Source organism: Condylura cristata, unplaced genomic scaffold (assembly GCF_000260355.1).
Source record: "Condylura cristata isolate star-nosed mole 26May11 unplaced genomic scaffold, ConCri1.0 scaffold00003, whole genome shotgun sequence".
NCBI lineage: Eukaryota > Metazoa > Chordata > Mammalia > Eulipotyphla > Talpidae > Condylura > Condylura cristata.
In genome coordinates this window covers 24,803,031-24,815,720 of record NW_004567104.1, presented here as the reverse complement: position 1 = coordinate 24,815,720, position 12,690 = coordinate 24,803,031, and the positions used below count along the sequence as shown (strand labels likewise).

At 42.0% G+C, this 12,690-nt stretch overlaps 1 protein-coding gene across 1 annotated transcript in view; it reads left to right on the top strand.

Annotated features, from left to right (window-relative positions):
* P3H2 (prolyl 3-hydroxylase 2) overlaps positions 1-7,113 on the top strand; it is a 135,726-nt gene extending 128,613 nt beyond the window's left edge. Inside the window, exon 15 of the mRNA XM_004675096.2 lies at positions 6,103-7,113. Coding sequence (XP_004675153.1) covers positions 6,103-6,195 — 93 coding nt within the window. The 3' untranslated portion in view covers positions 6,196-7,113. The remainder of the gene's footprint in view (positions 1-6,102) is intronic.
* The last annotated feature ends 5,577 nt before the right edge of the window (positions 7,114-12,690 follow it).

The window sequence follows — 12,690 nt, the reverse complement described above, 5'->3', positions numbered from 1 at the left end:
GATTTTACTCTTTTTCTCCCAGACTTGTCTGACTGCTTCTGACCCTTTTCTATGGGTCCCTGCCAGAAGGCTCTTTATACTTGTGCAGGCTCAGGTCTTGTTTTGGGCCAACCCAGTTTGGCTGGACATTCATCCAGGATGGGATGGGTGACTTTAGGTTCTAAATTTAAAAACTGTATTATTTGTCTTTCTGTATTACACATTAATCATATTAAAGTTCCTTCCCATAAAAGGTCTAATGTGCCCTGTAACACTATAACCCTTCAGAGACCTTACCATGGAAGAAAATTTTATAAATCCCCTTACTGTTCTCTCTAGTCCCCAACACTAGTTTTGTTTTCTGAGGAAGAGAAAACTTTCTTGATCAGATTCATCATCCAATAGTCAGTAACCTAATGTCTAGAGAGTGAGTTTGAGGGAAAGAAGAGGAAACTTGGAAGGCAGTTTTTAATCCCATGGGTTCTAATAAGTGAATGTTCTGCAGAGAGTGATATTTGGTAGTCTCTAATTAGTTTTAGGCTTACTACTCTAGCCATGAAAACGAGGAACCAATTTTCACAGGTCATGAGGGGACTGATTTGTTTTCTTAACAAATCATCGAAAAAGAGCACTGTATGTGTAGTTTATGCAACATAGGTAGAAGAAAGTAAAGGACTGTGGAAGTTTATTATTATTTACTATTATTAAGTATTAAAATGTTGCTCTTATTACTTTGGAAGTAGCTAATTACAGGGATCTAATTAGAAATTGTAATCTCATTCTTGTGGATGCCTGTGGGTGGAGGCTATATCCTGTATGTGTGAAGCTCCAGAGAGATGAATTAAGATCAGTGGTTACAAATTTAGAGAAAATATTCTACTTAGCATAAGGAATGCCTTTCAAATAATGGCTGTGGCTTGGTGGTGGTGGTGTCTGCTTTGGAAGTAGTGAGCTTCCTGGTACTGCTGAGCTCCAAAGCCCCAGGAGCCGCTGGGCATGGGATGCTAAAATTGAAACTGAACTTTATAGCACAGCTAAACTGGATGACTTCAAAGTCTCCAGTCCCGAGTGCTGACGAAGCTGTGAAATTCTAGTCTTTCAAGTGGCTTTCTATCTACTTCTTTCTTCTCTTTAGATCCCTGAACTGAACTCCAGTTTCATCAGAAACTATATAAAATTAATGAACTTCTCTTTCTCTTCACTGGTTGCCATCCAACACACATAATTTTAAGCCACATTCCCCAAGTAGTCTTGCAGGTATTTAACAAATGTTTACAGTTCTGCTGGGAGCTTCAGGCACTCTGCTCCACAGGACCCAGGACCCAGGTGAATAAAGTTTAGTCCTTATGGTGAGGAGCTGGCAGCAGTCAACAGGAAAAGGACTAATGAGAAGGCAGTAGCGTATACTTTGTAGGAAGGCCTCAAGGAAGGTGCCTATAAACTCAGTATTTAAAGAGAAGATTGTATCAGGCACACAGAAAAGAATGGCCCTGGAGAGCGAACAGAGTGGCCACTCCTGAAAACACCAAAAGGCACTGAGCAGTCTCCTGCACCTGCCAGTCCTTTCCTCCTATGTTTCTCCTAGGCACCTCCAAAATGTCAGCACCCCTACACTACTCCTGTGCTGAGGAAGCTAGGTAAAATAAGACAGTAAACATAACACATTGTTATAAAGTTGTCTCACAATTTTCTCCCTTCAATGTTTAACTTAACAAAAAGTTTATCTATTTTGTTGTTCAGTAACCAGGCCTCTCTTTGAAGATATTGTCTATCAAAATTAGTTAACACAACGAGGTTTTCTTGATCCTAACCAGGGAGTGTGTAGCTCAGATCCTCAACCTCAAAGTAGTAGGAAACCATCTCCAGCCTTGGGGCAACAGCGGCATCTAGTGGCTTCAGAAGAAAATGACCAGAACCTCTTCAACTGCTAGAACATTCAACCTTTGCTTAATTCCCAGGCTTTAGTACTCATTGAAACCACCTGGGGCTACTTGCAAACTCTGGCGGTCTGGCTTCCACACAGCGAAATTCTGGCTTAGTTGTTAAGGTGATTGATAAGCATATCGGAAGTTTAAGTAATAAAGTGCATCCATAAATACCAAAGTATTTATGATGCTAACTACACCTGGAAAAGTGGGTGCCCACATCTGACTTTGAAGTCAGAAACTCCTCAGATGACTGTAATGTGCAACCAAGTTTGAGAGTCCCTGGCTTAGGTGCCTTCTCTCAGATGGAATCCATGAGCACAGAGAGCCTGCCTCTGAGAAGTCATCAGTGCTAGCAGACTTCTTTAGATGATTTAAAAGGCACCCACTTCTCCAGGTGCATTTAACATCATAAATTCTTTTGGATGCACTTTATTTAAGCTTCAGTGCCTATCATATAGAATTCTAGCTCTTGAACTTCTTTTCAGGAGAAACATGTGGCTACAGCAGTCTCCTGTGGTTTCAGATATGAAAGTTTTGTAGGTGCATCAATTTATTAAGCAGCAGGTTTTTCCCATATTCATAAAGAGTACTCAGCAAGCATTTTACTTAAACATCATGACAGCAATTTAGGCTAGTTTAGTTGTAATCATTTAGCATAGTTTGTCCTTTCAGGTACTTTTCTGTGAACATGATTTCCTATTGCAAGCTTGTGAATGAAAAGTGCTTTGTAATTATTTTTAGAACTTACTATGCTAGGCATGGTGTGAGGGACTACCCATAGAGGGTACAAACTAGCTAGGTAAGATGAAACGCCTATTTTTAGTAGCTTGAAGTCAAAGTGGAAAGATAATATAGGGGCCTGCATATTTAAAACAGCAGGCAAAGCTCTAAGAATTCTTAGAGCAAATTGCCTGGTGTGGTGGGTATACAAAGAAGAATTCAAGAAAGGCTACATTGAGAATAAAGCATTGAACATGAGCCTTAAAGGACAAGGGCACTTTCTTTAGGGACAGACATTTAGGTACAGGCAGCTTTTCTTCTACCTATGTATTTACTCTTCTAACTCAGTGGAGTCCCTGCCAAGCACAGTAGCTTTTTTGAACACTGGAAGTATATCATTGAACAAAAGAGACAGTGTACCCACTTTCATGGAACTTATCTTCTTGTAGAAGACAGATAACAAATGTATTTTTAAATTCATAAGTAATTAAGATATTTTCAGATAGTGATAAGTGATGTCTGGATGAAGAAAGGTAGGATGTACCTAATGAGAGATATTTATTATAAGCTAATAAAAGTGCTGGCAGAAGACAAAGATGTCCTCAAATCAAATACTGGGTATCCAAGAAAATGTGATAAAATTAAGGGGGGAAAAAAGCAATAAGAAATTGAAAAGGAAGAGACAAAGGTTTTTCTTTGCAGATTGTAGAACACACATAATATACTCACAGAATATTCAGATGAATTATTAGCATAGATTTTAGAGTTCAACAAGGTTGCACAGTCTGAATATCTATACAAATATTGTCCACATTCCTGTCTACCAACGATAACCCGGAAATAATAATGAGATTTTTTTTTAAAGATTTATTTATTTGTGCATACAGAACTGGGGTACAGGCCAGAGGCTCAGGGGTAGTGAGAGGCTTCACCTGAGACAGAGTAGGGAGCAGAACAGGCAGATCGACGAAGTACACTGCTGAGGGGAGCAGTGCGCAGGTCAGAAGAGGTCTGCTGTGCCATGTGGTCACCTCCGGGCAGGTGGAATCAAACACATGTGGACGTGGCTTTAGCTTCTTAGTGCTGTGCTTTAACCCACTGCACCACCAGGAAGGGCCAAATAATGAGATTTGACTAGAAAATGTAAAATGAAAAGAATCTTATGGAACAATTATAAAACACATTGGGGATATAATGTAAAATTTCTTAGATCAGTAATTTCAGTCTCAATCACAACAGGGTTTTCACAATACTTAACAGACCAGTGGTCATTTGTATGAAAGAACACAAGCTACAGTTGATGCACCTCTCTGTATTTCTTCCACCAAATATAGCTAATCATTTTGGAAATGTGGTATAAAGACAAGAAAATTGAGAGGAGACAGCTGTGTCAGGGCCTGATGAGCCATGTTCTTTTGTATTTCTAGAATCTTCATTTTGCCTCAGTTATCTTGGACTGGGTAATGCAGAGACTCCAACCTAGAAATGTCCCTGGGAACAGAAAAATAAAAATAAAGCCTCATGAAGAGCCTGCTTTCCATAGCCAAAGACTGGGAAAGAGTTAGCCTAGTAAAGTCAAAGATTGTTAGACAATGACCCCAACATGGACTCCCCTACTTCAGCTACACACTTCAGAAAAAAGTGAGCTCTACTCCCATTGCCATCAACTACCAGAAAAGTAAAAGTGAAAGAGACTGGCCTGTTTGTGGAACAAATGTGGAAGTTGATGCAGTCACTTAAGAGGGTAATTTGGCCCTGTGTGGTAAAGCTACAGAATGCATAGTCACAAGCAGGTGGCAGCTCTTTATGAATACCAAAATAAGAGGAAAGTCAGGAGTCAAGAAGCAAAGAGAGCAACATCGCCAGAATGTGAATGTGAGGGAGCAGTTCTGAAAATGGACACTGAGGAGTCAGGCACAGACACAGGTTGCTTAAAACATGTGAATTCTTCTCTAATAGTGGGGGGAGCATGCACCCTCTCTTCACCTCTCCAGTCCTTCCCAGAGTACAAAAGATAGCTTTGATGCCACCTTCTAGACTAGCAATAGAGATGGTGGAAAAGTGTAGAAAGTTTAAGATGCTAATCGGAGGTAGACCAGCTGGTGGATGGGTGTGGTGGTAACAGAAAGCCCAAAAGGACATTTTTTTCATGGACTAAGGCTAGGAACTTTTCAGAGAGTGTGTTTTTCAGCACACTCTCTGAGTGTGAGCTAAGCTGAGAAGCTGAAGACAGGTGAGCTACAGAAGAGAGAAAAACCTAAATCAGGCCCTTCCTGGTGGCTCAATGGGTTAAAGCACAGCACTGCAAGCTAGCAGCAGTTGCTTCAGTGTGAGTTTGATCCCCAGCCCCGGAAGTGATCCACAGAGCCCAAAAGACGTCTCGTGTCTTGCCAGCTGATCTCCTCAGCAGTGTACTTCATCAATCTGCCTGTTCTGCTCCTGACTCTGTCTCTGATGAATCCTCTCACTGCTTCCACACCTCCGGCCTGTACCCCAGTTCTGTGTGGATAAATAAATAAATCTTAAAAAAGGAAAACCTAAATCAGGCAGCTCCTTATACACACACCAGGAAGACTGCTGCTGGAACTTCAGGCAATGGGAAGCCGTGGAGGAGCCATGAGCCATGAGCAGCAAAGTGGCATGAGAATGATTTAAGTGCACGGGGTGTGGTGCCAGCAAGTGGGAGCGGGAGCAGGGTATGGAATGAGGACATCGGTTTGAAGAGTGTTGCAGTATTCCAGTCAAGAAATGATAAGTGTTTACACATGTTCTCAAAAGGGGAAATTTTGCCTCCTAGGGCACTTCTTCAATGTCTGGAGACATTTTTGGTTATCCAGATGTGGGATGAGGTGTTATTGGCCGCCTGTAACAGCTAGAGGCCAGCCTACAGTGCATAGACAACCCCGTCACCAGCCTCACCACACAGAACTATCTGGTTCAAGATTGGGGAACCCTGGTTTAAGTGACAGTTGTAGGCTCTGAGAGAAAGGAGCAGAAATAAGAAGTAGAACAAGTAGGACCAGGTGATTTTTATCAGTGGCAAGACACCATAATCAGAATCCTAGGGCATATGGGTCAGCTGTGGTGATCTTCACTAAGAGAGGGGATTTGTGAAAAGACAGAGTAGGTCTATAGGTGGACCTGGAGAAATGGTGAATTCACTTTGAGTGCTGACTTGGAGAATTAACTACAGATGCTGATGGGATCCCAAACGATATAGCAGGGTCGTGGGTAGTTGACTATACAAGTCTCCTTTGCAAGGGAGAAATCCTGGAAAGTAACTGTAATGTTGAGGACAGCTAGAAGTCAGGAGAAGCTGCTAGTGGAGGGCTAAAGACGGGTTCCATCCGTAGCTAGATTTAGCGCCAATCTGTGCTTCCATACAGATGGAAGCCTGGAAGTGTTTGGGAAGCATATGCCACCGGGGCTGATTATTATGCTCGTAACAGAAATGTGTAAATTGTCACTTTTGCAGGAGCGAATAAAGGCCGATGAAGTGATCGCAATCCTGGATCAAGAACAGCAAGGGAAGCGTGACCTGAATATCAACCCCAAAGATGAACTATAAAAATGAGAAAGAATATTCTATCAGATATTTATTTAAATTGTTAATCTTATGAGAACCTCTTTATTTTTGTACAGAACATGGTATAAATTAACAGGTTAATATGAATCACCAGAACTCCCTTCTGTTCCTAAGGATGCTTGCTTTGCCTAGTCTGTCTGTCTTGGTTTTTCATCAATTCTTCTCCCAAAGACAGTTACCCTTGTCCCCACTGCACTTGAGCACATGCACACACATACACAAACACACACACAAACACACACACACAGATACATCCACTTCATTTGCTGCAAATGCAAAAGCTCAAATAGAGAGCATTAAGTTCATTTGTGGCAAAATATCAGCTCTTGTACATGTTTTAGTTCTAAGGTCAGACTCAAACTTGGTCTCTGAAGACCTCCTGTGCCATTCAGCCAGCTTCTCATAGCACTTGGGCTGGGGAGCCCCAGGGGTTTCCCCACTGCCTCCTACATCACTGTCTTACTGCCCCCAGACACAGAGAGGAAATTTTATGCTAAGTCCTACACGAGCCAGCTATCATCCTCTCTGGGCTGTGGCAGAGTTTTTGACTCTTGTATTTTCACCAGAGAACAAACTTATCCTGGAAACTCTTTCATACTCTGCAGGACTCTGGAAAGAACAGACCTATGCATTGTGCCTTTGAAAAAGCTGTTATAGGGGTTGAAATAGAAACACCCTTCACCCCATTTACTTTGGAAAAACGCTAATCCCACCTAAGCCATTTCCACATTGCTGGAGATTGGGGTCCACTGGTGAGACGGGACATTTTGTTAGAAAAAAATGGACTTCTGAGCAATTCCAGTTTTCATCTGCACATATTTTGGTGAACCCCTCCTCATGGCTGCTGCTATTCAACCCATGGATTCATGCTATGTCTGGATTATTTAATAAAGGGAGCCTTATTTGAATACTTGGCATTTATTCTTTCACTCCCAAAGGTTTGTTTCATCTTCAGGCAATGGTTTGTGGTCCCACAGGAACTTTGGGACAACCCAGAAGCAGTCAGATGCCATGACCTGTTTTTCTGGTAGACAGTCTGGGGCTTTGAGGGAGCTGGGAACGCTGCTTTAGAGGGAGAAGAAATGATTAGAAAACAGGTGTCATGTGGAGAGCACCTGGTCCTTGACTCAGTTCCAAAGACGACTCTGCCCCGGGGCATTTTGGGGTGTGAGGTGTGAGGAGCTAGATTCTCACCTAGAGTAGCCTGCTCTACTAGACTGTGATCGATCACCAGTCCCCCCAACCCCCCATCACTCTCCCCATCCCTATAGCAGTATAGAGGGAGTAGCCCATAGAAAACCAGCAAATCAAAACACTTTTTAGAAATCACATTTATTTGCTGCCGTTTGTGATCTTGGTTAATGGCAAGGGCATTCATCCTTTGAAACTGAAAAACTGAGTCATCATGATTTATGTGGCATCTGTTTTCCATGCTCATCATGGGAGAATGGAAAGAACATTAAGTTATAATCCCATCTCTATCAAAATGCCCCACTGTGTGACCTGCACCTACTCTTTTCCCTTTCTGGGATTCAGTTTTCTTCTCTGATGAATATATCATTGCTCTTAATTGTTTCCAAAACCCTTCCTCTAAATACAAAACAAGTAAAAGCTAAAACCAAAAGTGATTCTGGAAGTATTCACAAAGATAACCAAATTCCCTTCTTACCAACATGTTGAGAATCGATGAATGGGCTTTCATGGAGATATTTTGAGTAGTAGATGTGCTTTTACGTCTTCAGCCCAATTCTAGGACTCAAGTTCCTGAGCTTTGAAAGGGTGGCTTGCTATTTGTTTGCTCTCTCACTGAGAAGAGTTTGTTGGCACTCAGATTTGCTGATAGGGAGATCTGGGCATGGATCTAATTTCTGTTTTCGGGCAACAAGGCATCAACAAAGAAAACAGTCTTTGGCTTCTAGCAGATTCCGCATCTTGGGCGCTATGGGCCCTCTGGGGAAGGCAGGCACCTCGGCACTGATTTTGCCATTGGACCCAGCTGAAAGTGATGCGGGGTCCCAGAGGTGTCTGTCTCTTAGCCTCTTAAAGCCCAGGCTGTACCATTTGCTGACAACAGAGTAGTTTTTCCAGTTTTGCAGGTCAGCCATGTTGTTTGACACCTGGGACAGGCACTATATAGCATTTATTTTTTAATCTGCTCCACATCAAACCATACATAATTTCATTCAAATAGTTAGGGAGTGTCGTCCCATGACTTGTAAAAAAAATCCAGCTCAGAAATTTCAGCCCTTGTGCTATCATAGTCTCGTGTGTGGAAAAGTGGAAAAGCCCATTAGTTTTGGTAGCTTCTCCCGTTAAAGGAGGCCACCGAAATCACAATTCACTTTTCTCCCTGTCTCTGGGAGAAAAGTGAGGCTCAGGGTTGAAACAAATGATTTCATAGTCACAGATTCTAGCAGGCAGAGCCCAGCTGCTGAACGGAGTGTGGGAATGCCCACTAGGGGGCCCTGGGGCTGGGCTTCCCCCGCTCGAGCCCTGACCAGAGATGGTAGTTTCTCACAGGGCTGTGGCCCTGCAGGGCTGTGCCCGTATAGAAAGGGTGCTTCTGCTAACTCTCACAGGAGGCTGTGTGGGCCTGAGGCGGCCCAGACTGGAAAGCCCAGTTTTTACGACTGCAAGTCTAATACTCTTTACTGATATCTCTTGGGGAACTACCTCTGGTCTTGATAATTACCCCTTTCTTGTGTAAAAACGCTGTGGTTTTACACAGCTCTTATTTTCGCTGATCGTTTGCATAAAGGCTGACACCCTAGGAACCCCAGTAGATATTCTGGACCCAGATTTTGAAACCCATTGTGCAGAAGAGTAGCAAAGAGAAGAGGGACTTGTGGTCACTCAGCTCAGCATGTCCATGTCTGATATAGAATCAAAAGGGGTGTTCACTCCCTCAAACATATTTCCAGACATACTAAATACAAAATATGTTAGTGTGTAGAAAAATAAGATTTTTATAAAATCATATAATGTATACACATAATAATATGCTTAAAATATGACACTGAGGACAGTGGCATGATTTAATGGGATCAGCCCCATTTTTGAACAGATGCTGTGTTCTAGGTGCTACTTGTGTGATGCCCACAAAAGGGAAGAGGTAAGAGGGTGCTGGGCAGTTACCATTTTCCTTCTTCTTCCAAGGCAATTAGAATCTTGAACTTCAATTTCATCTAGAGAACACACTGATACAAGAGACTTGTGCGTGTCATTCAGAACCCTGAATGTAGATTGTTTGACAAGGAAATTTTAGTTTTAATGCCATCTTCATGACTACTGTGTACTTTTTTTTTTTTTTTTGGCACTTACTCAGTTGAGGAGAAGCCATGGAATGAGTCAGTCTCATTTAATAATATATACTTACAAATTTTAATTGAAGTACAAATGCTGAATTATTTCACATAAGACAGCCATGGGGAACAACTCCCTCACTGACGTCAAGGAAGGAGGTAATGGGGGCCACCTCACCAGTTCCTTACGCCAAAGAATTAAATGATCTGAGGTGAGTGACAATGGTGTGACTGAGAAGTGGGAAAAGCTGAACTGTTCCCACATTCAGAACTCTTTGGGGAAACAGGAGTCATTTGGCAAAAACTCCAAACCACAGGTTAGATTGGGTCCACAGTGATGATCCCGCTCTGCCTCCTGCCAAGAAGCCTGTGATGTGATGTGAAGTGACCTCTTTGCATAGTCCCATAGCCCACCCACAAATCCTCTGCTCCCAGATAATTCCATGTTTCTAGCCTGAGACATAAGGACCTGTTTTGTTTTGCATCGTGATGATTTCTTCAGACCCATTGAGACAAGTAGCACCAGCCATTCTTTGAGCTCATGGTTGGGTTGCAGTTGAGGACTTCTCCTGTCAGAGCTTTCCCTTTGCCCCTCCCTCACCTTCCCCCATAAATCTCCTTGTTCTCTGTGTCTGTTGCTGACCTCCGAGGCTAGACGACGTCAAGTCTGGAACAATCTGATCATGGATCCTGGCTTGCTCTACCATGGATGGCATCAGTTATGTGAAAAGCTGGGTTAGTGAGTCACCTCTACCTTCAAAAATCTTGTTAAGGGCCTATAAGAAAAACAAGCGAAGATTTTCCTCCCTTTTTTCCCCTACACATATTGTTGGAGAGGAAAATCTGAAAGCTCTGCTTATTCAGGATAAAACACACCTTTTCTTGCCACTTACATGATACAGCTTGGGGAGGGGGAACAAAAGACAAGCCTCGCCCGTCCTTCCCTGGGAAGGTCTCTGCCATGGAGATGAAGGGTGGGGCAGAGTGTGACAGCTGCCCCACCTTACCAGCCCTTCTCCCAAGTCATTTTCTCCTCAGGAAATACCAATCACTGCCTCTTCCTCTGAGTCTCAGGCAGTGGATTGAACATCACCCATCTCTCCGGGAATTCTCCCCTTTGTTCACTTTGGCCAAGTTTAAGTGTCTTTCCTCTTGAATAGAGTACGATGGTGTGTGCTGTGGAAACCCTTCCCAGACCCTAGCTCAACCTTCCTTGCTCTTTCCAAGCTGGGCTACTACCTCTGAATTTGAACTGCTGGTGGGCGGGAATGGGCATGGAGACTAGGGTAAGGAACAACTGCCTGCTGTGTCTCATCTTTTTCCATCCATAAATCATATATCCCATTGTTTCAAAGGGTTATAATCATGGTTGACATTTATGACACTTTTTTTTTTTATGGTCTTGAAGCACTTGGTAATCATCTGTAACTACACAATTATCTTGAGAGACACCTCAGTGTAATCTTCATTTTGTAAACAAGGAAAATGAGTGGTCACAGGGAAGGAGGTGTAATAACACTCAGGTCACTCCTAATTCATTGCTTAGTTTTTAAGTGACCACTCAGTAGTGAATCTATAAAATATCAAAAGAGAGTAAGAAATCCCCCTACCTCTAAGAATCTCAAAACAGACACAATAGATGTGAATAAATGAAAAAAAAATGTAAAAGGAGGGAGGGAAGTCCTGTAATAAAAGGATTATGATAGAAGCAGATATAAAAGAGGCTGTATGAGTTCAAAGAAGAAGCTGAGGATAGGAAAGTATTTACACAGAAGATGGCAGTTAAGCTGGGTCATGAGTGAGGGCCTGTTCCACCACCAATAAGCAGAAAATGAGTCTGTGACCTCTCATTCCTCTACCGTGTCAGTCAAAAAAGTGTTGAGTTTAAACTGGATGATCTTGAGCTGTAGAATACTACGCTTTCAGAAAAGTTGGAGCGTTTATATTGAAGTCAGTGTTCTAAGGGTGGGGTGGGATGGCATCTTCACTACAGTTGGCCCTGAGAAAGCACTTTAATGAATGCTGTGGAAATCCAAATAAATAGCAGTTAAAAAGGAAATTTTATTTTATTCCCTTGTGGAGAGGTATATTTAAGTGGGTGGGGTGACATCGTTAAGGACCGTGCTTCTTAAGGAAAAGCAGAGGAGCAGCCAGTGACAGACAAAGCTGAAGTGAACCTGATCATTCAGACAAAAGCCATGAGTTTTCCTAGTAGCATTTCCCTTTGCCTAGGATTTCAAGAAATGTGAGTCTAACAAAAGTTTCACCTTTATTCCCTGGAACTAGTTCACTCACACAAATCCTTACATTATTATCTCAGAAGTGGGAAGAATGAGATAATTCCAGGTCACAGGTATGTTATGGAAAAGTCTAAAGCATTTGGCAAAAATCAATCAAGCTTTCAGTAAAACCAGAAAGACCTTCAAATAGTACTTTACCGAAGTCATGTCTTCCGATGAACAGTGTCAGAAACTGAGAATCTTTGCAAGCAAACCATCTCCTACAGGAGTTAATGGAGCTAATTTATTTCATTTGAAAAACCAAAGTGCCAGTCGAAGATTATACAATAGAGTTCGATCACACTTAGTGCTTGTTTTCTACCTGGTTTTCATTTATTAAACTTTGCAAATACTTTTGAAGGTCTTAGGCAATCATGCTGCTTAGAATTAGGATAAATTATAGTGTCCCCAAGGCTTACAATCCTACTTCAAGGCTTCTAGTCCCCAGAATAATATTCTGGTCTCTTATGATATTTTATTATTTAGCAACACATAATGAACAGACACTAGTATTTTTATTGTATTTGAAGTTCAGAGTTTCAGGACATGTTTTTCCCACAGGATAATATAAACTAGAATTATAATTCTTTGAAGTTAATATTGGTAATTAAATAAAGACTATTTAGGATTTCCCCCCCCTCAGTATCCAAGATAAGGATGTAATAACATATGTTGGAGCACAATTGAGTTCTGAGTAGTCTTAATTTGGGATTCATTCTATCTTTAGCTACCACGAGTCAAATGAAAAGCAGGCACACAGGCATTTTTGGACCTCTCTCAATAGAGTTGAGATCCCTGGGAAAATGTTTCACTTTCACTGCTTACCATTGTGGTCACTAAATTTTTCGCAACATCCCAGTAGACTTGACCATGGATCACACTCAGGGAAAAACAAA